Raw genomic sequence first — 25,116 nt, 5'->3', positions numbered from 1 at the left:
ATGTTCACTTTTTTTACAGAAATAACTTTAGTCTTGTTTTTGAAGCTGCTGCTGTGCTAAAGCATAGACATTTGTAGATTCACCCTAGTTTAAAAGGAGCATAATCTCATTTAAATTTAAAGTGTCAGTCACCAAAACAACACAATTTGATTCAAGACCTAAAAGGGGCCGTTTCAAAGAATTATAAAAAATTATTTGTTGGGTATTTTGAGAGGAAACTTCACAAACACACTCTAGAGACTTCAGAGATTTACTTTACATCTTGCAAAAAGGGGCATAATAATTCCACTTTAACCAACAGGGAAAAAATATTAGAAAAAATATTACAGGGTTTCTGCAGGTTTTCGTCAAGTCAAATTTAAGACTTTTTAAGACACTTTTAAGACCATTAAGAAAGAAATTTTAGACTTATACAGGGCTACACTAATAATTATTATTTCTAATTGCCAGGTTGGGCTAATGAATTATTGTTTGCAAAAAAAAAATTTAATTCAAATGTAATTATTTCTTAGCGACATACTTTAACGTGTCAAAACAAGAAATCTTTAGTTGTATAAATTATTTTCAACATAATATTTTTTTAAATGCAAGTTTAACACTGTTAAAAGTATATTTATTGTGGAGGCAATACAAAATTTTTGTATGAATGAAAGATAACACAAAGGGATACATTGCTTTGTTATTTATTAAATTTAAGACATTTAAGACTTTTTAAGACCCTGCGAACACCCTGTATTAGAAAATGTATTAAAATATTCTAAAAAATATTTATAAAAAAAAATAATTATATATATATATATATATATATATATATATATATATATATATATATATATATATATATATATATATATATATATATATATTTGAAAATTAACTGACTAAATTTATTAAATGCTGTAGAAAAATTGTCTATTGTAAACTCATATTATTATTAGAATTTAATTAAACCTTTTTGTGTTGGATACCGTATTTAGTATTGCTTTTTATACAAATCTCTCACAAATGTCCATCTAAGCTGCATACTAAATTTGAATATGAAACTGCTGTGTTACATAGAAAACATGGTACAATTTAATGGTATTAAATAATTATATCCATAACTCAAAATAGCCATTCGTGTTAAGTAAAAACCTACAATTTTGTTTTAATTATTGTCACTTTAGTTTATTAGCTGATTAAATGTATTGATTTATCTCATAAATCAATTTAAACATCAACATGTAAATGCTACCTTGATACTTCAAATTGTACAAGAGATATGTGCATTTATTTTCTGAGCTTATCTGATTTATCATTTTGCCTTAAGGATGAGCTTAACACACACACACACCAAAAAAATATCACAGACACCTGACGAAAGAAGAAACCGAGCCATATCAAAAGATGGGCTCATCATAAGGATTAAAACATGCACTTTTGAGGTTGAGCAAATCACCCATAAAGCCCTCGAAACTGCTTAGAAATGCACTAACAATCACTCATGACACCTTTTAAAGTGGTTAAGCAGCCCACATTTCTTCAAATGATGAAATTCTGCAACTACAGGATTTTCATTGTTGGAAAATGGTATAAAAGATCTTAAAGATTATTACCATTTTGAAAAGGGGAAGAATTCATGCTTGATTCACTACAGTGATTCAGATAAACGTGACTTAAATCCTGCTGATCCCTTTCCTATGGTATTTCAAGGGAAAAAAAGAAAAGAAAAGAGCGTTATGGGTCATAAAGGGGGGCTTGAACTCCCAGAACAGGGATAGGGAAGAGGAAAGCCAACCCTAAGGGAGATGGTGGAACCATTAATTACTAGGTCAAAGTAATTAACAGCAAGACACGGTTCGTTTAAAAAGAAAGTGTCCATACCCAATGACACGATTTATTCCTGTCAGACAATGAAACAGTATTAAAATGACGATGGGGTAATTACCATATCAACTCTTAGCAAAATAATTTCTCAAGACAGTACCAAGTGTACATAAAAAACAACAACCAGGACATTTCATTTACAACTGAATATAAGACCAATGTCCCTAAATGCCTGTATATGATAGGGTTGTCGCGATACTTGAACATTGTAGCGTTTCAAAGTCACGATTCATCGCTTGTATGTCAGCTTATAGACAAACCAGCTGATCGACACGACTCTTCAGTGTCCCTGTATCTGTGTTTACACTCAGTAAACAGCTGTGAGTTTGGTAAACTAATGACCTTCACGGCCAATCACAGTTTTTTCTGTTGAGCCCAAATGTCAGTACTGATTGGTACCAAATTCCAGTATCATGACAACCCTAGTATATAGTCGGCACCAGTTAAAGATCCAAAATGGATGCTAACATTAAAAAAAATCCTCACTTTCAAAACAAACTCATTTGATCTGAGTCAAGAACATTTTTATTTAGATCTTGATGTCTTCATACCCTTAAAGGGATCATTTATCCAACAACAAACATTTCCTAATTTACTTACACTCAAATGGCTCCAAACTATTATAAATATCTTTCTTCTGTTGAACACCAAACAAAATATTCTAAAGAATGAAAAGAATGTCAAACATGCCATTGCCATTCATAGTAGGAACAAAAACACAATGGAGGTCAATGGCTGTTTTTTCCACCAACATTCTTCAGTATGTCTTCCTATGTGCTCAACAGAAGCAAGGTGAGATTGAATGAATCTAGAATGAATGATGAGTAAACGATAACAGAATAAGCAACTTTAGGTGAACTATCACTTTAAATGTCAACTATAAGATGTATTTCAGTGGATTCTAAAATGTTTTGGAGACATTTGTTGAAGAACACACACACCTTGAGCCGATTTTGCTATTAAAGAAGTCATGATAGATGTGGAGATGCAATTTTAGACAAAAGAAAAGTAGAATCCGAAAAAAAAAGCTCTTCTATAAACAAAATTTACATGTGAATATAAATTCAGACAGATTTCAGAGGACTAAGGAGCTAAGAAAAAATACTGAAAAGCATGAGTGTATGCAGTGTGCATATGTGACAGTCTGTGTTTTGATCAGTGAGTGTGTCTGCTCTCTCCTCTTGTCACCGTTTCATATTGTTCAGACGCACAGTTTTCTCCAGCTCAAACTGGCGCTGGTCCACTCGCTCGAGGAAGTTTTTTCGCTCCACGTACCTGCAGACACATATAGAAGAGACAGTGAGAATGCTGAGATAATGGAGGAAAAAATAAAGAGAATTCAAACATCGCCTTGGCTAGAATGACAAGACACAAACACTGAGTCTTTCTCTGTTTCTCGTGTCTGTGTGCGTTCAATAGCTGCTTACATTGGAAACCATTCTCTTTTTTGCAACTGTTATTCCTCACTCATCTCCAGTGATGCTTTTCTAAAGGATCCTTCAGTGCTTTTGTTGCGGTTTCCCCATTGTGTTTTGGAATGAAGTCTAACGGAGCCGAGCGAGGACAGTGGGGTGTTGGTAAATGTCAGCTTTTTTAAGCCACTCAGGTGGTAAAGTGATTTTGCACATGTTTTTGTTTCTTTTTTTAGGCTTGCTAGCTTCCCGATGATATTACCTGTCATAAGAGGTTTGCTCTTGTGAAGCACTACAAAAACTCTCACCCTCATGTTGAAACAGATCTGCACGACTTTAGTTGTTCTGTAGAACACCAAAGATGTTTTGAAGAGGGATTCTGTTTTTGTGCATACAATAAAAGTAGTGATGGGGTCTAATTTCATTGCATTGATATTATATACACACAGTCCAAGCTGAAATTATTCACCCAGTGAATTATGAATAAATACAGTTGAAGTCAGAATTATTAGCCCCCCTGTTTATTTTTTTCCCTCCATTTTCTGTTTAACGTACAGACACATTTCTAAATTTAATAGTTTTAATAACTCATTTTTAATAACTGATTTATTTGATCTTTGCCATAATGACAATAAATAATATTTTACTAGATATTGTATTTCTATACAGCTTTAAGAGACATTTAAAAGCATAACTAAGGAAACTAGGATAACTAGGCAGGTTAGTGTAATTAAGCAAGTTATTGTATAACGATGCTTGTTCTGTAGACTATATGAAAATAAGTATAGCTTAAACTGGCTAATAATTTTGACCTTAAATTGTTTGTTTTATTTTTTATTAAAAGCTGCTTTTAATCTAGCCGACTTTCTCCAGAAGAGAAAATATTATCAGACATACTGTTAAAATTTCCTTGCTCTGTTTAACATAATGTGGGAAATATTTAAAAAAAAAATAAAAAATAAATTTAAAGGGGGGCTAATAATTCTGACTTTAACTGTATATGACTGTCTCAGGAATAATTAAACAAATTACAGCTCTTTTAAATTAAAAAGAAAATCATAAAACCATTAATAAAGGCCTAATATTAAAAGCGGCTATTTTTGTAAATGGCATCGATATGTTTCTAAAAATATAGGAGCTTGATACATTTTGTCCTCTAGTGTGACACTATGTACAATTTGCAATTCAACAAAAGCATTAAATAGTTGGAGGACCCCATTCAAGATCAAGTGAAGCCTATTAATTGCACCTGTAAAGTTTTTGTATTCATATTTTTCCACATCTATAACTTTTTTGGAACCACTAAAAAACTGCTACGTTTTATTGTCCTTTGTTGTCAATTTTTTTGAAAATGTCCAAGAATTGATCAAGTTAGTGATCCCATATATTTTTTTCAAAACATCAGACTTCAAACTACACAAACATACACTACCGGTCAAAAGTTTGGGGACAGTAGGATTTTTTAATGTTTTAAAATAAGCTTATCCTGCTCACCAAGGCTATATTTACTTAATAATACAGTACAAATGGTAAAATTGTGAAATGTTATTGCACTATAAAATGAATTAATAAAATTAACTACTATATAATTTAACTTAATCATTTATTCCAGTGATTTTAAAGATGAATGTTCAGCTTCATTATTCCAGTCCTCAGAGTCATGTTCATTATTTTTATTATTTGTAATAGTAATAAAAGCAATAATGACTGGAGTAATAATTTCATTCGAAAATACAGTAAGTAGTTATTTGATTTTTTTGTAAGTATTTAACCATTTATTTATAAACACATTTAATAAATACCGCCTTCATGAACAGAATAATTTTCTTTAAAAAAACATGAAAAAAATCAATTAAAACTGACCGCAAACTAGTGTATTTATTTTCTCTACATATAGTTACATCTGCAGCAGGTTCAACACAGCCTTGTAAAGCACAGGCTTTTCCACATTTTACTCCTCTACTGCATTTGTCCTTCTAGAACTTATCAATATTCATAATGTATTTACTATGTTTATAAACATGGCTGTATAATATTGAAAAAGTCTGACAATATTTTGTTTTCTCCCGATTACAAATGGCAATATGAGCACAATTTCACCAGATGGCTTGAACAGATTTATTAAAAATAATGAAATAATTCAGTATTTTAGGAAGATTGGGTGATTTTGTAGGGGACTGCTTCTGCATGCAATATAATAAATGACATTTTAATCACAGATAAATATAATGCAATAGAGTTACAAACGGACTACACATTTTTTTCTTCTTTTGGGTTCTCTGAATTTATTCAGAAATCTAATCTAAAACAACATTGCATTATTTTTTGTATAAATTTAATTCTTTCTTTAAGTCCCGTGAAATTAACTTAATTTGTTTTAGTTTTTTTTGTATCATTTAGTTTTTATGATATCTACAGTATAAGCTAGTGTGCCCAAAAACAGTGACAAATTTTGCATTTAGGAGATATTAAACGGATATAAACATGTAAAGCTTGTAGTTTGTCACTTCTGCCCAAATGGATCAACGACTTTACTCACGTCAAATCACACTACAGTTTCTTATTACACCTTGACCAATCAAATGCTTTCTAGTATCAGACATGCCCCGCCCCCTTCAAGATGTTTCTCATTTGCTTTTCATTTTTTGCACTTGATCTCAACCACTCTCACTGGCAGAGCTGTGATAAAACAAAACACTATTGGTTGTTTTTAAAAAAAAGGGGGTGTTTCGGTTAAGCTTACGTAAAGCATAGAATAAAAATGCTTATTTCAAAGCACTTCACGGGACCTTCACAGCTACAAATGTCATAGCTTCTAACACAAACATTAAATGTTTTAGTAAACAGTGTTAAAAAACATTACATTTTCACTCTTTTTAGTATTATTATTTTTTTAATTAATCCACAAATCACATGCGTTCCATACTGTGGTTCCTGCTCAATTACTATGATCCCTAATGGAAATCATTCTGCAATAAAAATACTGCAGAACACACATCATGATGTCATGCTGAAACTACATATTGTGTGTTTTTGCATGTGACGACTATTGCATTCTAAAAAACACAACACATTTTTCATCAGCACAATTCCTTAAATTGTATGATCTAAAAAAAATTATCTTCTCTATGTGAGGATCCAAAAGTCATAAATGCTAGCTAAAAACGATCAAAAGGCAAAATACCTTAAACATCGGCTTTAGGAAACTGCATACATTATATGTTTGAGGTTACAGGTGCATGTCAGCCTCCCTGTTTATTGTCATTATGAGACCAACCGGTACTCAGGGTAAAAGCAGAAGCTGAGGACAAAGGAAATAAAATGGCTCTTTCAGGCTGACATCATCTGCTCTTGTGGTTTTTCCCTCATAATAGTCTGGGTTCAGGTTCAGGGAGTTGGCTTATGATCAGCAGAGAAGGGCATCTCCTACACAAAGCTTTAAATGAATTGTTCTGGAGAGCAGTGTGTGTAGGAAAACCCTCAGTGCACTCAATACAGACATGGGAGGCTATGGAGCAGAGACTGAGCTTTTTATTAGAGATCACATCACGCCTTTGCCAATGATGAAAAGAAGACAGAGGGCAAAAATGATTGCTTGTGTCTTCTTTGAAGTCCTAACAATGGCATCTCTGTAAAGCAAACATAAACACCGACTTATTCAACACAGTGGCATTAAATGGATCCTATAAATCATGTTCACTTTGACATCCACCTCTATCCAACTTTTTTAACAGTAAATGCTGAAGTAAAACTAATTAACTATTTATCCATGCATACTTTTTGACTTCATATTGTTAAATCCTATATATATGATAACCCAATCATCTAATATTGTACATAATTAGGGCTGTTTACACATGTTCACTTCATGATTTTATTTCGGATCAGATAGCTATCTGATTGTAAAAAAAAAGACAGGTATAAATGCCTTCTGAAATGCATTCGAGATGGATATAAATCCGATTTCTCAAACTCCTCCAGGAGGTGGTGTGGGATATTTTCCAGATGAAACTAGACAGGTTTTTTAAACCACATGTCAATTTTTATCCTTCCAAAATGAAAAAGTAAACGCGTGAGAGTGTGTTCTATTCTATATGCCATAGTCAGATCATGCTGATGCAAAACGCCATTAACCATCAAGCTATAAAACTAGTTAAAATAATATCAAATGACAGCTTTATATCTGAATATACATATACACACAGCCTTTACATGCACTTGTAGTATAATAGTTATTTTTTAATATAGCATTTAATTTGTAAAAGGCACAATGTAATGTTTTCAGTAGAGTATTATACACAAATTATTGTAAACCATTTACAGTTTAAAATGATGTCTTGCCCTTATCTGTATGAGAAAAAAAAAGGTTTTGTTTAGCCTGTAATGACAGCATTTAATGAGTGAAATACAAAGCCTCCTATATCCTGAATATGAAATGATTTGTAAGAAATATAGCTTATGATTCTGTAAATAACGTAACGTAACTTAGTTAAATTAGCATAGGACAGGGTTTTATTGAATTCATATTCATTTAGTGGAGACACATTATGTGAGCAAATGGAAATGGCATCGTTTTTACAAATCAGATAACTATCTGATCAGAGAAAACACATGAATGACCAGGTGTAAACAGGCCCTTTGAGCGCAACAACAAAATCCACACAATCAACAACCGTTGATGTAAAACCAAGGTTATTTTGATAAACAAATCTAGAATTAAGACAAAAACCTTCAGTCAAGAAAATGATTGGTTAGCTGAAATGAAAGTTAAAAATTAACAAACTAAAAAACTAAATGAAAATTACAAAAACTAAAACTAAAAAAACTAACCGAATAATAATTATCAGCAAAAAAGAAGTCATTGTTTCAGAATTAATACGCACTTGCTCTGTGGCAAAGCAAATCTGCCCTGCATGTGGCTGTTGAGAGAAATGTAGACCTGACTTTGATATAGCCAAACACATACATTGCAGTATATAATCAAGAGTATGAATATATACAAAAATATCTTTACTCTGATTTTTACTTAAAGTTTAAGTTACATTTACAAAGTTTTTTGTTATGTATGTTCAAACAATTATTTAATTTTTATCACTAAGAGAGGTGTAGACACATAAACATAAGATGTGAAAACCTTAAACTTTGCTTTGTTCAGCATTAGACATATTCTGTTAACCCTGCTAAAGTAGAACTACTAAAACTGAAATCAAATATATAAAAACTAAATAGAACTGTGTTCACAAAACAAAAACTATTTGAAAACTAACAAAACCATTAAGTGAACAAACTAAATCTAACCTATTTATATCAAATATAAAAAGGGTTTCAAAATAAAAAACAATTTAAAAATGGACACTATAAAAAAAAAAAAAAAAAACTTTAGGTGTGGTCACATTGCGATTCATCTGCAAGAGAGTAGGTAAGACTAGGTATTACACCATGCCTCAATCCGCAGAATATTCGGTAACACTTTACAATAAGGTTCATTAGTTAATGCATTTACTAACATGAACAAATTATGAACAACACATGTACAGCATTTATTAATCATAATTGAACATTTACTAATGCATTATTAACTTGCTTGTTAACATTAGTTAATGCACCATGAGTTAACATGAACTAACAATGAACTACTGTATTAACTAACGTTCATTAACATGAATAAATACTGTAGTAGATGTATTGTTCATTGTTTGTTTATGTTAGTAAATGCATTAATTAACATTAACTAATGAACCTTATTGTAAAGTGTGACCAAATATTCCAAGTTTTACCGTAATAGTTTGTCATTCTGCTGTTTAGTACACCACAATATGTATCCTATTGTTTTTGAAATGACTACATGTTTTTGAACAGGTAAATATGGCATTGTAATATATTAATGGATCACAGTTGATTTGTGATCAGTTTGCAACATGACCCACAGATCATGGCAACATGGCTGCAGACCTGCGGACCTTTTTTTGAACTTTTCTTATTAATTAAAGGTGTTTTCTGTCACATTTTGTTTAGCCTGCATTAATGCATTCAGTGTAAAGCTGCAGAATTCAAATTCTCAATTCAAACTCGCGCAACATAAATAATAAAAGATAATGATTTGCATATGTTTATTAATCCTTCAAAGCGCTGCATTCAAATCTGTGTTTGATCGAGAGATATTAACACAGAAGTACTAGGAGAACTGTGTATAGCTCAGATATAAATACTGATGTTTATGGTAAAGATTAAAATCACTGTTTAATGGAACTTGATGCTGGTGAATGTTGTAGCAATTTCATTGTTTAACCAATTGACGACAAACCACCATCAAAATTTTGTTTTTTAATTTACGTTTTTTAATAGGTTTTCAAAAATGATCCACCTATAATGAAACATGAAGTGATATGTGAGAATTGTTGAAACATCAATTAAAAATAAATATATCTTGTAGAAGATGTTAGATTTCTATATTTAGCAGTATCAGCACATTTAAGATATTTTTATGTATTGAATGTTTTCCTTTTTTTTTCAGCTGGTTCTTTCTTGATTTTTATTTTTGTTAAAATGAGAGGTTCTAGTTCTGTTTGTTAAATCCAATGGTTTTCGCAGTAATATTTTTGTACAGATGCAAAGAAAATGGTCCTATCGTGACTCAAAAACCGTAGTGTGATCCAAACTGTGAGATTTGTGATCCGTTACACCACTAATATATATCACACACACACACACACACACACACACACACACACACACACACACACACACACACACACACACACACACACACAGCTTTGTACCATCACACAATGGTACAAGCTATTTTAGTTTTATTTTTACCCCGTTAAGTTCCATAAACACTTAGAGAAACATTGTGCTTGCTGTCTGTTGTGTTTGCAATCTGTCATACGGCTGTTCAGTTTCCCCCAAATCCCAACAGAAGGTCAGTCTCCTTAGTGTCTCAATCCCAGGATGCTCTGATGCCCAACCAACTCTTTGCCTCTGGAGACTTGAAGCCCTGGGTTTACCAACTGTATGAGCTCTGACAGATCTGGGTGCATTTGTCGTCCTACATTTCGTGATGGAAAAAAGAAAATCTCTGAACATCAGTCTCAGATTCCAAACAGCCCCTACAGTCCTTTGGGCATAGAGTTAGGCTTAGTGGCCTGTGCTCCATGCAATTCTCTGGTCTGTGCATCCTCCACACCCTCCTCCTAAACCACATCCCACTCAGAGTAACAGAAATATGGAAACAGCGGCAGACCATAATTTCGTCTGCTTTATTTTTAAACCCCCAGGCCAGGTTTTTAATTTAGCAACTGTTCCACTCCCTACAACCGTCTGATGGAGAACTAACACAGCTCTCTTCATCCATTTATTATAGAAGAGGAGAATCAGGCCCTTTTAAGAAAGTCAGAGCATCAATGCTAAATGTGCAGCGGGTTTAAAGCAGCAGCTGGCCCAAAAAAATGTTTATTCTGCCATATTTTAATCACTCGTTTTAAATTTTATTTAGAGCGGTATGATTAATTGTTAAAAGGATTTAAATCAATTTAAACAGGCATGAAATCTTTTCTCTCAATGACCACAATTCAACTATTAATTAATTATTTAATTCATTCATTCATTTTCCTTCTGCCAAGTCTCCATTTCAAAGATCTCCACAGCGGAATGAACCGCCAACTATTCCAGCATATGTTTTAAACAGCAGATGCCCTTCCAGCTGCAACTCAGTACTGGGAAATACCCATATAAACTCATTCACACATACTTACAGACAATTTAGTTTGTTCAGTTCACCTATAGCGCATGTCTTTGGACTCGAGGAAACCCACACAAACACAGGGAGAACATGCAAACTCCAAACAGAAATGCCAACTGGCCTAGTCACAACTCGAACCAGCAACCTTCTTGCTGTGAGGTGACAGTGCTAACCACCGAGCCACCATGCTGCCCACAATTCAAATATGTCTATCAAATCATTTGATCACAGTAGATATCTGTAACCGTTTTCACATCCAGAGAAAGCTGTTATACTGTAGACCCATTATACTGTAGACTGTTTTAATGCTCATCAACTTTATTCCTGATGTGCAGTAGTAAGAAAAAATACAAGTATAGTACATTAACATTTGAAAGAAGCTTGAGGTTTTAATACAAAATTATACACTACCTGATAAAAGTCTTGTTGCCTATGCAAGTTTTAGGAGCAACAAATAATAACTTTACTTCTAGTTGATCATTTGGTATCAGAAGTGGTTTATATGAAAGGCAAAAGTTTTAAAGGCACCTTGACCTTCTTTGCTTTTAGGAACTTTGAAGTATGAGAAGGAGTGCTATCCTGCCGAATAATTTGCCCTCTCCAGTGATTTGTAATGTAACAAATGTCTTGATACCTCAGACTGTTGATGTTGCCATCCACTTTGCAGATATCTCGCATGCCCCATACTGAATGTAACCCCAAACAACGATCTTTCCTTCACCAAACTTGGCTGATCTCTATAAGAATCTTGGGTCCATGTGGGTTCCATTAGGTCTTCTGCGGTATTTGTGATGATTGAGATGCAGTTGCATATCAGGGACTGACAATTCATGGGAGGGCCGCGTAAACATTCAAGTACAACAAAAAGTGGAAACCTGATGTAATTGATGCACTCTGACATTCTTGCCCAGAGTATATGCAGTCAAAGCTCTTTTTTTGTTTTTTATTCTACACATTGAAGTAATTTACTTAAGTAAGAATTTAATATTAGGCATAATAATAATAATAATAATTATTATTATTATTATTTTATACCTAACAACTGTTGCTTTAACAAAAGTTTAACAGATAGTACAAGAACATCAGAAAGCAGATTGGGTAACTTTAGTGACTTTACTGGCATTAGTTTTTCTAAATATCTTCCTTTTTTTTGTAAAAACTATGATGTTCAATTCAGCGAGCAGTCAAATTTTACTAATGAACATTTATTTATTTATTTTCTACAAATCTTAATATACATATGAAAAAAAATCTATTAAATGAGGTCATATAAATCGAATATTAGCAAAATTATCATATTTACACTACCATCATACAATTCTATGTAAGGCATGGAAATCTATTTATACAACACAATATAGCTGATGTAAAACTTATTACAATGACCCTTTAATGTTTTCAAAAATAGAGCTTTAGTAAAAATAGAGCACTTACGCACATATATTTTAACATCTAAATGATTTAAATCTGCATGTGTGTCACTCTTGACCATAGAGAAATCGAAAGTAACTATTATTGTAACATATTTTTGACGTCAGTTGCGGGCCGGAGGGAGGAGGAGGAGGGGGGGCCGCAGTTTGAGACCCTGCTATAGATAAAAGCCACAGATAGGTTTGGAACAACATGAAAGCAAGTAAAATATCCAATGGATGCCCAAATGATGTCACTGTACATCACCATACCCTCTAGACAAAATCCAGGGGCTCATCTTGCCATCTTGTTTTTACACCAAATGTATCTTGGGAGCAGGGTAACATTACACAACTGTGGCACAGCTTTCCCCCAGAGGAATGTAGGATGGGAAACTATGGTGACAGGCTTGGTAGGATGGTTATAATATTCAATATTACTCAAAGGAAAACAAGACAACAACAAAGTTGATAAACTACTGAGATAACCTATAGCCACAGCTGCGGCACCAAACCCAAGAGACTTTGCAATTACTCACCTCCAGAAAAAAAAAAAAAAAACACACACAAGACACATCCATGAAAAGCTCTTGTTCCGCTCTCACTTCCTCCATAACTCACCATGAATCTAATCATGACCCATGACCACGGAGCACAAACACAAACTATGTGTGTAGATCTCAATTATGGTTGTGTTTAATTTTTAAAGCCTTTTGAAGTCTAAAAACTGATCTGTAGATTACTGGTACAGAGTCAGCCTTGACAGCGTAAGTATACTTAATCTATGGACTTTATTTTCAATCCCTTAAACATAATAATTTGTATCATGATGTTGTAATTTGCCAAAAAAGACCATGCATTTAGGCTTGCGGTCGTAACTCTGACAAGACAAGCAAAAATTAGCTTGCTATGTAAAGAAACTGTCCATACAGAGAACTGTTCACTCTCAATCATTTCTACATTTACTCTCCATTACAGCAGGCGTAAACCTTTTCCCTGTAGGCTGTTAGGTATTAATTATACACCTGAGATGAATGAGGAGTGTTGAGGGGATCAATAAAGAGGTATTGTCTCTAGAATTAGATATTATTAAACTAAAAAATCTCTCTCTGAAACGCCATCCTTAACATTAAGGCATAAAGGATGAGAAAGGCAAATCTAATCCTGGATTTATGAAATGGCTTTCCTTGTGTGTCTTTTATTACTATTATAGAACTGAGGCCAAATGCAGGGCTGGTTAATATGTTCAGGATTCATGCGCTTCTTGTATGTTTTCCACAATATGAATGTGAAAATAAAATGTGGGATGTGTTTGATGTTAAAAAAGTCATCAAGTGCAATAAAACACAAAAAAAGATCTGCATTACTCATGCTGAGGGAAACACCTGAAGAATATACACTAAAGTCTTCTCTCATTATTATCATGTCATCCCAAATTCGATTTTCTTCAGAGGCGTATTGCATTTCAATGGTCAAAACAAACAGAATTAATTCATAATACCTTGATTCACATTTAAACACATCCTACTATGTCTTCATTTGGAAGATGAATCTAATGTGTATTCCCATATTTGATCCATGCTTTAGGACTTAATATAATTAACATGCCACTGTCTTTGTAACTAACGTAAATCTGTGACCAAAGAAATAATTGACACTCACAGATCTTGACTGAATATCTTTTAAAGCTTTAAATAATTAACCAATTAATTTGTAATTAATAATACACCAGACTATGTCATTGTCTACATTTTAATCTGTAGCTTCTTTTAATTACAGTTAATGTAACATGACTCTTTAATTATATATTACATTTACTCTACTGCTTGTAGCTTACATCTGTTTTATCTGTTTTGTGGCCATTACCACAATAAGAAAACATGCATTGTAATCAGGACTTGATATCAACTTATTTGATTACCAGCTACTATGGCTAGTAGATTTTCAATATTACTAGCCCCTCACCATTTTTACTTGCCACAATTTTGTTTATGGGAAAATATATTTTATATGCATAAATTTGACTTTGACATGCTAAAATGACTTGATTTAAATAGTGTTATATGTCCACATGCCTCCTCATTCATTTTATATTTTGTGTTGTGACCTAGCTTAGTGAGCATGAACAAACGGGTTGTGGTTTCAAAGTGTTGCATTGCAATTATTTATTATTTCACATGACTTTTCAGGGCTTCATTATTAAGGATTTGCCAAATTTATCTCTGACCACATCAAAAATAAATAAATAATATTATTTTGTCATAAATTTTTTAATAATGTGTCAAAACAAGCAAAATATAGATGAATATGTGCACTTTTTATTTAGCCAAACTATTCTTAAAAAAAAAAACCCCAGCTAACTGTTTCTAGCTAACTGTCTTAGATCACCAGTTAACTACACATCAATGGAAGTTAATCTCCTATTAAAGCAATGGTTTTGTAAAAAAATTATAATTAAACCTTATTTACATAAATAGCTGTGAGCAAAACAAAAGAGGGAAAACATGCGTGATAATGAAAGGATGATCATGTGCACACAGTTAACTTTAGACCTGTTAAGAATCTGTTCAAAGAATGGTTAAAGCGAAAGCAGCAACCCCTACTGCTCACAAAAAGCATGAGGAATATGGATACATGAGCATAACTTTTGTCCAGTCTATTTCAAAGAGAACAGATCGCAGCAGTCTTGTATTCAGACACTGTTGCTTCGCGCAAGGAAATGGGAGCACACACTTTTAAAAAACAGTTGCGTGTATCACATCACCTGTGCCCACAAGTGATCATTCACTCATTCGGTATTCATCTGCTTTCTTTTGCTCGCACGAACAATTATTTTTTGTATAATTGTTTTGTGCTGCTTCTCAATTCTGAGATCACATCTGCACGCATATTGGGCCATCATTATTGTTGAGCCCTGCTTTTAAGAAAACTACAATTTACAAATTTTTTTCCAACTAGCCAAAGTTGCCAATGGGAATGTCTATCTAACCCACCACAGCTGAAATCTACATACATTTGGCGGGTTGGCGAATATTAATGTAAAGCACTGATTGTAATGCACAAATGGTAATTTTTTAATTGAATTAAGCTGAAAGCAGAAACTGAAAGATTCACACCTCTAGCTCAAAACAGTCATCTTGAGACAAAACTTCAAATTATCGTAAACTAGGCTGTATTTAGCATAAAACTAATAAAATCACATTCTCTACATCAAAACTTTTGGGATTATACTAAAAGCTAAAACACAAAAAGGTCACACCTCAAATGAATACAACGAAGCTTAGAATAGTTTATTTCATACAAAACTTCTAACTATCGTAAACTAAGTGGTGGTTACCATAAAATTATTAAAAAAAAAAAATTTTCTGCATTAAAACATTTGGGAAGAAACTTTAAGCTAAAACAGAACGATTCACACCTTTGAGCTGCGTCCCAAATGCCACACTGTACACTATGCACTTATGAATGAGAATTTTGCTTTTTTTTCAGTGTGAACGCACTACTTACACTATTTATACTACAAAATGGCGTAGAATAGTGCATAAGTACTGTATGCGATTAAGACGCACAAATAAAAACACAATGAAACTAAAAATAATCAAAAACTTGGACTAGGTCATAATTATCTTAAAAATAATAAAACTTTTTGTTCACCAAAACGTTTGGGTAAAATTTGAATTGAGAAGATTAAAATGATCATCAGTTAGGATTTGCAATCAACAGCTGAGCTGAATGTACCCTAGAATGATTTTAAGCTTCAAAAAAAAAAAACTCATCTGACCATCCATACAGGAATCTAAAATAACATTTTACATCACATTTTCCCTGCTTCTAAATTGCACTCAGCTACACCCTGTTTCAATTCCATCTCAAACCGGTACTCTGATGAAACTGCTCTAATAACAAAAGCGAGAAGTCAAAATTCCAACACTTACTTCACTTCTTGTGACAGTTTAAATTATTTGACCCTGGCTTTTCTTTGCTCAGTTTTGCATCATCAGCTTTTGGGTAAAGTCAGAGACCTGCTTCTCACCTTCTCCTCAAGATAGCCATCAAGGCTGAGATAAGCAGGCTTAAATGAAGTGCTGTTGGCTGAGCTCCCACTCCATTCATTCTGCAGATATGCTGAATACTGATCCTAGACCTGTCTGCAGGACAGTGTTAATCTCAAAATTAGCTGCTTCTTTTTCTTTCTTTCTTTTTTTTTTTTGCTTTCGTCAACAGTAATGAAGACATGACAATGTGCAAAATGATGATAAAGACATCATTTAAATTAAAATTCACTGATGATAGTGAAAAATGGCCATGAAAAACATTAACACCACTATACATATATATATATATATATATATATATATATATATATATATATATATATATATATATATATATATATATATATATACACAGTATATATATATATATATATATATATATATATATATATATATGTGGCATAGTGGGTAGCAGGATCGCCTCACAGCAAGAAGGTCACTGGTTCGAGCCTCGGCTGGGTCAGCTGGCATTTCTGTGTGGAGTTTGCATGTTCTCCCCATGTTGGCGTGGGTTTCCTCCTTAGTGTATATGTGTATAAATGAGTATGTGTGAATGTTTCCCAGTGATATGTTGCAGATGGAAGGGCATCCGCTGCGTAAAACATATGCCGGATAAGTTGGTGGTGCATTCCACTCTGTTGACCCCAGATTAGTAAAGGAACTAAGCTGAAAACATAATGAAGTTTGCTGCATATTCCTTAAAGGAATTCATCCCTAATCGACCGATCAGAGGAGTGCAAGGATGTGGAGACAACAACAATTCTGATCCCAATCAATGAGTTTTGATACAATGTAGTGAAGCATGAACACATGAATTTGTTCCACTTTCTCACAACATGTCCAATAAAGATCAAATGTTAGTGTATTAGATGGAAACCGGATGTTTTTGTTGTTGCTGTTGTTGTTGTTGTTTTTGTTTTTTTGTGGCTAATCAAATATATTTGACTAACACTCCAAAAACAACCCAATTCAATGCATTTCCAGCTGCCACCAGAGGTCTTTGAAAATTGGACAAGCAAAAAGTGTTATAGATCACATTTACATATGCATTTAACATTATCCACCAGTGAGAATAATAGGTAAAACTTTAGTTTAAGTACCAACTCTCACTATTAACTAGTGGGTCATAACCTGCCTATTATTAAAATATTGGCTGCTTATTAGTACTTAAAAAGTACAAAGTCTGCATGATCTTATTCTACATCTCTAATCCTATCCAATATCTAATACTAACTACTACCTTAATAACTATTAAGCAGCATCAAATAGTGAGAATTACTTTAAAGTAAAGTGTGATCTCACATGCATATGCAGAAAACAATTAAAAGACAGAAACCCAAAACAAATAGTACACAATCATCTCATAATGTGGCCAGAACAGAATCCAAGTACATTTTTTGTACTCCAAATGCTCATCCTCAATTCTAACAGCAACCACAAAGGTCAACATATTAATCTAATGCGTGCGCAGCATAAGGTTTTCTCCCAAATACATTCATTTCACTGTCCAGTTAACTTGTGAATAATTAATAAATCGCAATGTATCACAAAAACGGCCTGAAATGCAACATTTCAGTGTGCTGTTGCTTTAGGCACTTAAGACACTTAATGATATTTATTCAGCTCTGATGAAAATCTCAGAGGCTAGTGTGAGACTCTAATGGGAGATAATACGAGATGATGTGTTTGTCTGGGTCACTAATGAGGCTTAAACATACCCTTCTTTGCCTCGATTATGGATTGCCAGCTCATCTGTGATGCCCTCCTCTGATTTAAAGGCATCCCAGTCCATCTTCGACTTCTCCAGAGTGCTCATCTTCTGCTTTTTGGCCCCAATGCGATTCAGGATGCTCCCCATGCCTGCTGGTCTCTTCGCACTAGAGAGAGGATAAACATACAGAAATATTTTAGACCATAATTGTTTTTATGCATTATAGATGCCAGTTTCCAAGCAAAAAGAGGTGTGTTTTTTTCCATCATCAAAATATTGGCATAAATGGAAGGAGGAAAATGTGTGTATAATATAGCTATTAATATTTAGCAAAACAATTGTTGCTTTGCATTACAGTTGGTTAATGTAAACAACTAATGACTTTTTATTTAAATGTAAATACACTCACCAGCCACTTTATTGGGTACACTTTTCCAATTGCTCGGTAACGCAAATGTCTAATCAGCCAATTAAATGGCAGCAGCTCAATGCATTTAGGTGTGTAGACATGGTCAAGATGATCTGCTGCAGTTCAAACAAAGCATTAGAATGTGATAAGTCATAAAAAGGTGACTTAAGTGACTTTGAACGTGGCATGGTTGTTGGTGCCAGACAGGCTGGACTGTGTATTTCAGAAACTGCTAATCTACTGGGATTTTTATGAACAACCCTCTTTAGGGTTTACAGAGAATTGTCTGAAAAAGGGAAAATATTCAGTGAGTGGCAGTTCTGTGGGCGCAAATGCCTTGTTGATGCCAGAGGTTAGAGGAGAATGGCCAGTCTGGTTCCAGCTAGTAGAAAGGCAACAGTAACTCAAATAACCACTCGTTACAACCAGCAAACACACAACAAGTCGAACCTTGAGGCGGACGGGCTATACAGCAGCAGAAGACCACAGGCCACACCTAAAGAGAAGGCCACTCCTGTCAGCTAAGACCAGGAAACTGAGGCTACAATTTGCACAGGCTCACCAAAATATGACAATAGATCAGAAAAATGTTTCCTGGTCTAATGAGTCTCGATTTCTGCAGCAACATTCGAATGGTAGGGTCAGAATTTGGCATCAACACCATGAAAGCATAGACCCATCCTGCTTTATATCAGCGGTTCAGGCTTCTGCTGGTGGTGTAATGGTGTGGGGGATATTTTCTTGACACATCCTGGGCCCATTAGTACCAATTAAGTATCATGTCAATGGCACAGCCTACCTGAGTATTGTTGCTGACCATGTCCATCCCTTTATGACCACAGGTTACCCATCTTCGATGGCTACTTTCAGCAGAACAATGCGCCATGTCATAAAGCACAAATCATCTCAGACTGGTTTCTTGAACATGACAAAGAGTTCACTGTACTCAAATAGCCTCCACAGTCACCAGATCTCCATCCAATAGAGCACATTTGGTGGAACGAGAGATTCATATCATGGATGTGCAACTGACAAATATGCAGCAACTGCTATCATGTTAAAATGGACCAAAATCTCTGAGGAATATTTCCATTCTCTTGTTGTCACAAAGGATTAAGGCAGTTCTGAAGGTAAAAGGAGTTCATCCTATTACTAGTGAGGTATACCTTATTAAGTGGCCGGTGAGTGTATAGACATTTTTGCATGAAATGATTATTGGTTAAAAAAGATGGTATGTTTAATTTTTAGGCAGTATAATATCAATGTTTTAGGTAGAGATGTACTGATACCCTTTCTCCGAAACCAATACCTGGGTTCAGAGTATCGACCGATACAGAGTACTGATAAAATACCTGGGAGTATGTATTTGTATATACAGCTTACTAATCTTTAATTTTTGCAGTATCAGCGAGGATTTCTGGTACTGGTATAGGAATTGGAACGACCCTAGTTTTACATTTAATAAAATCAATATTTGTTACCATTCAATTCTATACGAACTCACTCACACCCAAATACCCATACATGTTTTTAAGAGGACTCTCCATAGGCATTATGTATTTTATACTGTACACCCGCTTTGGCCTTATATGGCCTTACCCTACCCTTAACCATCAAAGGTAACCTGTGGCAATATTTAAATGTCAAAACACCCCGTTAAGTTGGATTTTGTAAGTGTTCTGAATTACAAGGAAACAAAGCATGTCCTCAAAAGCCATCTTAAGGTAACAGCTATGTCAAACCCATGTCATTTTAGAATTTTGTGCCCTCATAAACCATAAGTACTTACATATATATATATATATATATATATATATATATATATATATAAATACGCGCGCACACATATTATTCATTCATCAGCATGGGGACATAGAGGCAATCTTACACTGGCAATAATGTAGCTGGCATCGCAACATGCAGCTGGAACAAAGATGTGTTTTGAACATTACCAAAGTCATCTTGACACTGAGGTTGCGCTTGGCTGCGGTAATGAAATGTTAAACGATCTGTGGAATGAAAGAGCTGCAAAGACCAGACCAGCGGGCCTCCCTCTTGTATGTGGGTGCCAGGGGGGAAGGCAGTGGGCCGAGGGGGTCTGCAGAGGAAAGGGGGGTGGCCAATAGGACCTTGGGGTGCATTAGAGAGCCAGGGTGTCCAAGGACAGATGCTTTCATGCTCAAGCGAGTCATAGGGGAAAGTCTGCCATGAGGAACGAGAAGGAAAATTGTGTGCACGTGTATTGGTGTAGAGGAAGATGAGACAATTGTTTTCAGAATACTAAATGTATGCATATCATAAATATAAAAAAAGTTTGGTTATTGCAACATCAGTTTGAAAATACAGAGTAAACAACATCGCATCATTAAAATTACCTCCTATAAATCTATTGTTAACGCTCTGTCGTGCTTCAAGCTGAAGTGAAATGAATGCCATGAACTTGCATTACTTCCCTGCAGGGTAAAAAAAAAGCCTTCATTAATTTCTTAATGAACTGAGAGTAACGGTTTTCTCAATGTGATCAAGTCGATTTAAAAGAACTTGTGTGTTCAGCACATGCAGCGCACGTGTACGCATAGAAATGAGAAGAACCACAAACAGACACATGACTAATGTCTAAAGGTCTGACAAAACGCATCTGCCATCTGTGCGAACACTGACAACATTAGTCAAGAAGGAAACCAGGAAAGCAAAAATAAAATAAAAAATTGTAAGACGAAAAGAAAAGAAAACAAACAGAATGTTTGAACATATCTGCTAGTTTAATTTAACACTAGTTCAATTCCTACAATAAAATATGTGGTTGGGAATCGGGATACAATAGCAGTTTGTAACAGTGAACTAATTGCTTGTTCAAGAAGCCAGTCTGAGATGATATGCGCTTTATGAGGTGGTGCGATATCCTGCTATCCTGCAGAAGATGGGTACACTTTGTTCATAAAGAGATAGTATTGTTGCTGACAATGTCTTAGGTAGGCCGTGGCTTTGACATAATGCTCAATTGGTATTAATAGGCCCAATGTGTGCAAAGGAAATATCCCCCACACCATTACACCATCACCACACTCTGAATCATTGATAGTCTTAGTTTCCTGTTCTTAGCTGGCAGGAGTGGCACATGGTGTCTTCTGCTGCTGTAGCCCATCCGCCTCAAGCTTCGATGTGTTGTGCACTCAGAGATGCTCTTCTGCATTTCCTCAATTGTAACAATGGGTTATTTGAGTTACTGTTCCCTTTCTATCAGCTCAAACCAGTCTGGCCATTCTCCTCTGGCATCAACAAGGCATTTGTGCCCACAGAACTGCCGCTCACTGGATATTTTCTCTTTTTTAGGACAATTCTCTGAAAATCCTAGAGATGGTTGTGTGTGAAAATCCCAGTAGATCAGCAGTTTCTGAAATACACCGAATCTAGCCCACATGGCACCAACAACCATGCCACGTTTAAAGTCATTCAAATCCCCTTGCTTCCCCATTCTGATGCTCGGTTTGAACTTCAGCAGATCGTCTTGACCATGTGATTGGCTGATTAGAAATTTGTGTTAACACATACAGGTGTACCTAATAAAATGAGTGTATACTTGCAAGTATTTTTTAGTATTTATTTTATTTAATTATTAGTATTTATTTATTTACACAGAACCTAATAAGGTGGCCGGTGCGTGTCAATACACATTATCTTATCATTTTAATACAATGTCATAGTTTTAGATAACAGCTGGTTTTAGTGTTCCCACGGTTCCTCACCGTCTGGCCAGACAACACACACAAAAATGCAGGGGTGCAAAAAAAGGCAGCAAAAAAGTAAAAATCAATGATGGAAAAATCAATACTGTAATTATATTCCTTCCATTACAGCTGCATCCACAAAAACACTTCACATGGGAAGACCTCACCTGACTGCTGCATGACTGACGACTTATTAAAATCGCAAATATTGGCATGCAAAATAACTACAAAAGGATTTTCATAAAGCCGAATCAGCAATATAAACTACTTCGCACATTGTTGTGTTTATTGATTTGCAGGCTAGACTGATTTCATTTATTTTTAATCTAGGTAAAAAACACTTCAATGACATGGGGATTTATATTTATTTATTTATTTGCCATTTTAATTGTGCTGGACAATTTGTGATAGCTCTGGTAAAGTCAGCAAAGAAAATATCAAGAATAAATCATTTTAATCTGTTCCAAAGTGAAAGCCATGCCCACAGCAGAATCTCAATCAAAATAGTGCTGCATTTATCTGATTATTATATCATTATTATTATTATCTATTATATATATTATTATATATCAATTTACTTTAATATACCTTCATTTCTAATAAAGTGGTTACATTTACTAATGCTCAGCAAAACATGCCTTCCAAAATCCAGTCATTTTGACATGAATCCATGTGATCAGTGAGATTTGTATCTCGCTAATGACATGGATTTATATTAACATGACTAGGTTGTTTTCAATGACTATGGCTATTTTGTTTAAAGTCCAAAACACCGATTCAATACCTGAGTGTATACAGCTACTAGACTAGTTTTTTTCTGTATCGGCGAGTATTTCTAATACTAGTATTAGAATTGAAACAACCCTATAGTTTTAAGAAAAAAAAAATCTATAATTGTCATGATTCATTTCTATATAAACTCACACAAACATACTTGTATATCCTTTTGAAGGACTCTCCATAGGCCTAAGATTTTTGGTAACACTTTATTTTGATGGTCCATTTGAGTATTATTAGACTGTCTGCTTAATATCTGTTGATACTGCTCCTTCAACAGACATGACTATAAGAAACTTTGCAAGTACAGGTCAACTTACACTAACCCTAACCCCAACCCCAACCTAACAGTCTACTTATAATCTACTGGGAATTAGTTAGCATATACATGCAATGTAACTTAAATTCAACAAATGGACCATCAAAATAAAGTATTTCATACTGTAAAAACTGCTTATTAAATGGCCTTACCCTACCCCAAAACCCAACCCACAAAGGAAGTTTGTGGCAGAATTGATAAATTGATAAATGAATGTGGCAGAATTCATAAATGTCAAAAGTATGATTAAGAGTTTTGAATTACAAGGACAGGGCGAAGCAGTGGCGCAGTAGGTAGTGCTGTTGCCTCACAGCAAGAAGGTCGCTGGTTCAAGCCTCGGCTCAGTTGGCGTTTCTGTGGAGTTTGCACGTTCTCCCTGCGTTCACGTGGGTTTCCTCCGGGTGCTCCGGTTTCCCCCACAGTCCAAAGACATGCGGTACAGGTGAATTGGGTAGGCTAAATTGTCCATAGTGTATGAGTGTATGTGTGAATGTGTGTGTGATGTTTCCCAGAGATGAGTTGCGGCTGGACGGGCATCCGCTGCGTGAAAACTTGCTGGATAAGTTGGCGGTTCATTCCCCTGTGGCGACCCCGTATTAATAAAGGGACTAAGCCGACAAGAAAATGAATGAATGAATGAATGAATGAATTACAAGGACACAAGCCATGTAACACCTTAAAGTAACACCTAAGTCAAAATCAATGTCATTATGAAAACCTTCAACAAAAAACTGCTCAGTATAAAAGTAACTTTACTTTTTGACAATGGTCACATCTTGTCCTCTAAGGGTGCTTTCACATCTGTGGTTCGGTTCATTTGGTCAGGACCAAGGGCAACAAATGACACATTGTAACATTTTTCTGCAGATTTGGGTCATTTTCACACCACACTGATCGCTTTGGTCCAAACCAGTTGAAAAGAACCAAAATACAGTCATGTGACAAAATCCACATCACTCGTTGGCCAGATGTCCTAAACTGCTTTTTGATTGGTCAAGATGAACGTACAGGAAAATACCAATGGAACTCTCGCAAGTAAACAAACCGGCAGAGACAAAATGTTGCTTTTTACTGTGGAGTGACTATGCTGGCTGATTGCATCCTTGGTCATAATATACTATATAGTTTGTATACATTACTTTAGACAAACTATACATTTTGAGAATGAAGCGCAGCTGCTGCTTGAAAATAATGTTTTAATGCATTGAAAATGGCAAAGGCACATCGCAAGTCACTTCAGCAGGAGGCTAAATTAATTTAGCTAAATAAATTTAGCTAAACTGCGACGTGGTCATCCATCAGGTAATGTTTTTCCCTCTCTCTCTCTCTGTTTAAAATAGTTGGTAAAGCGTTGTCCAAAAAATTCTTCCTCCACATCCCATGAGACAGCGCATTGGACTACGATTGCTGGATTAGTCCTAAAAGGCACATTACTTTTTGCGGTTGGGTCTGTTTTAGTTCGGACCATGTTCTCATTTCAAACGAACCGCTCCAGGGTTAGTCTGAAAGCATACTGAGACCACCTCTACAAGGAGCACTTGGTACGCTTTTTTAGTCTGCTTTTGGTGCGCACTCAAGTGCAATCCCAACATTCACACCTGCCCAAACGAACCGCACCAAGAGGGAAAACGATATACCTTCAAAATCAGCTTTTTTTTAGAGTCTTGTTTGCTCTGTATTGACTCAATC

At 34.8% G+C, this 25,116-nt stretch overlaps 1 protein-coding gene and 1 long non-coding RNA gene across 5 annotated transcripts in view; one reads left to right on the top strand and one right to left on the bottom strand.

Annotated features, from left to right (window-relative positions):
- Window positions 1–2,380: 2,380 nt before the first annotated feature.
- The window catches only part of cfdp1 (chromatin remodeling protein CFDP1), a 66,941-nt gene continuing 44,205 nt past the window's right edge, over window positions 2,381–25,116 (bottom strand). The window contains 2 exon segments of one of the 4 annotated variants that reach the window (NM_001100035.1): window positions 2,381–3,141; window positions 18,202–18,360. In NM_001100035.1, coding sequence (NP_001093505.1) covers window positions 3,051–3,141; window positions 18,202–18,360 — 250 coding nt within the window. In that variant the 3' untranslated portion in view covers window positions 2,381–3,050. 4 annotated transcript variants of the gene reach the window in all.
- On the top strand, window positions 6,174–10,973 carry LOC147839728 (uncharacterized). The gene is made up of 3 exons (XR_015514950.1): window positions 6,174–8,741; window positions 9,050–9,187; window positions 9,269–10,973. It is a non-coding gene; the product is annotated as an uncharacterized LOC147839728 (long non-coding RNA).

The sequence above is a fragment of the Danio rerio genome, chromosome 18 (assembly GCF_052040795.2).
Source record: "Danio rerio strain M-AB ecotype USA chromosome 18, GRCz13ab, whole genome shotgun sequence".
NCBI classification, from domain to species: domain Eukaryota; kingdom Metazoa; phylum Chordata; class Actinopteri; order Cypriniformes; family Danionidae; genus Danio; species Danio rerio.
Note: the sequence above shows the minus strand (reverse complement) of the source record. Positions and strands in the feature narration are given on the sequence as shown.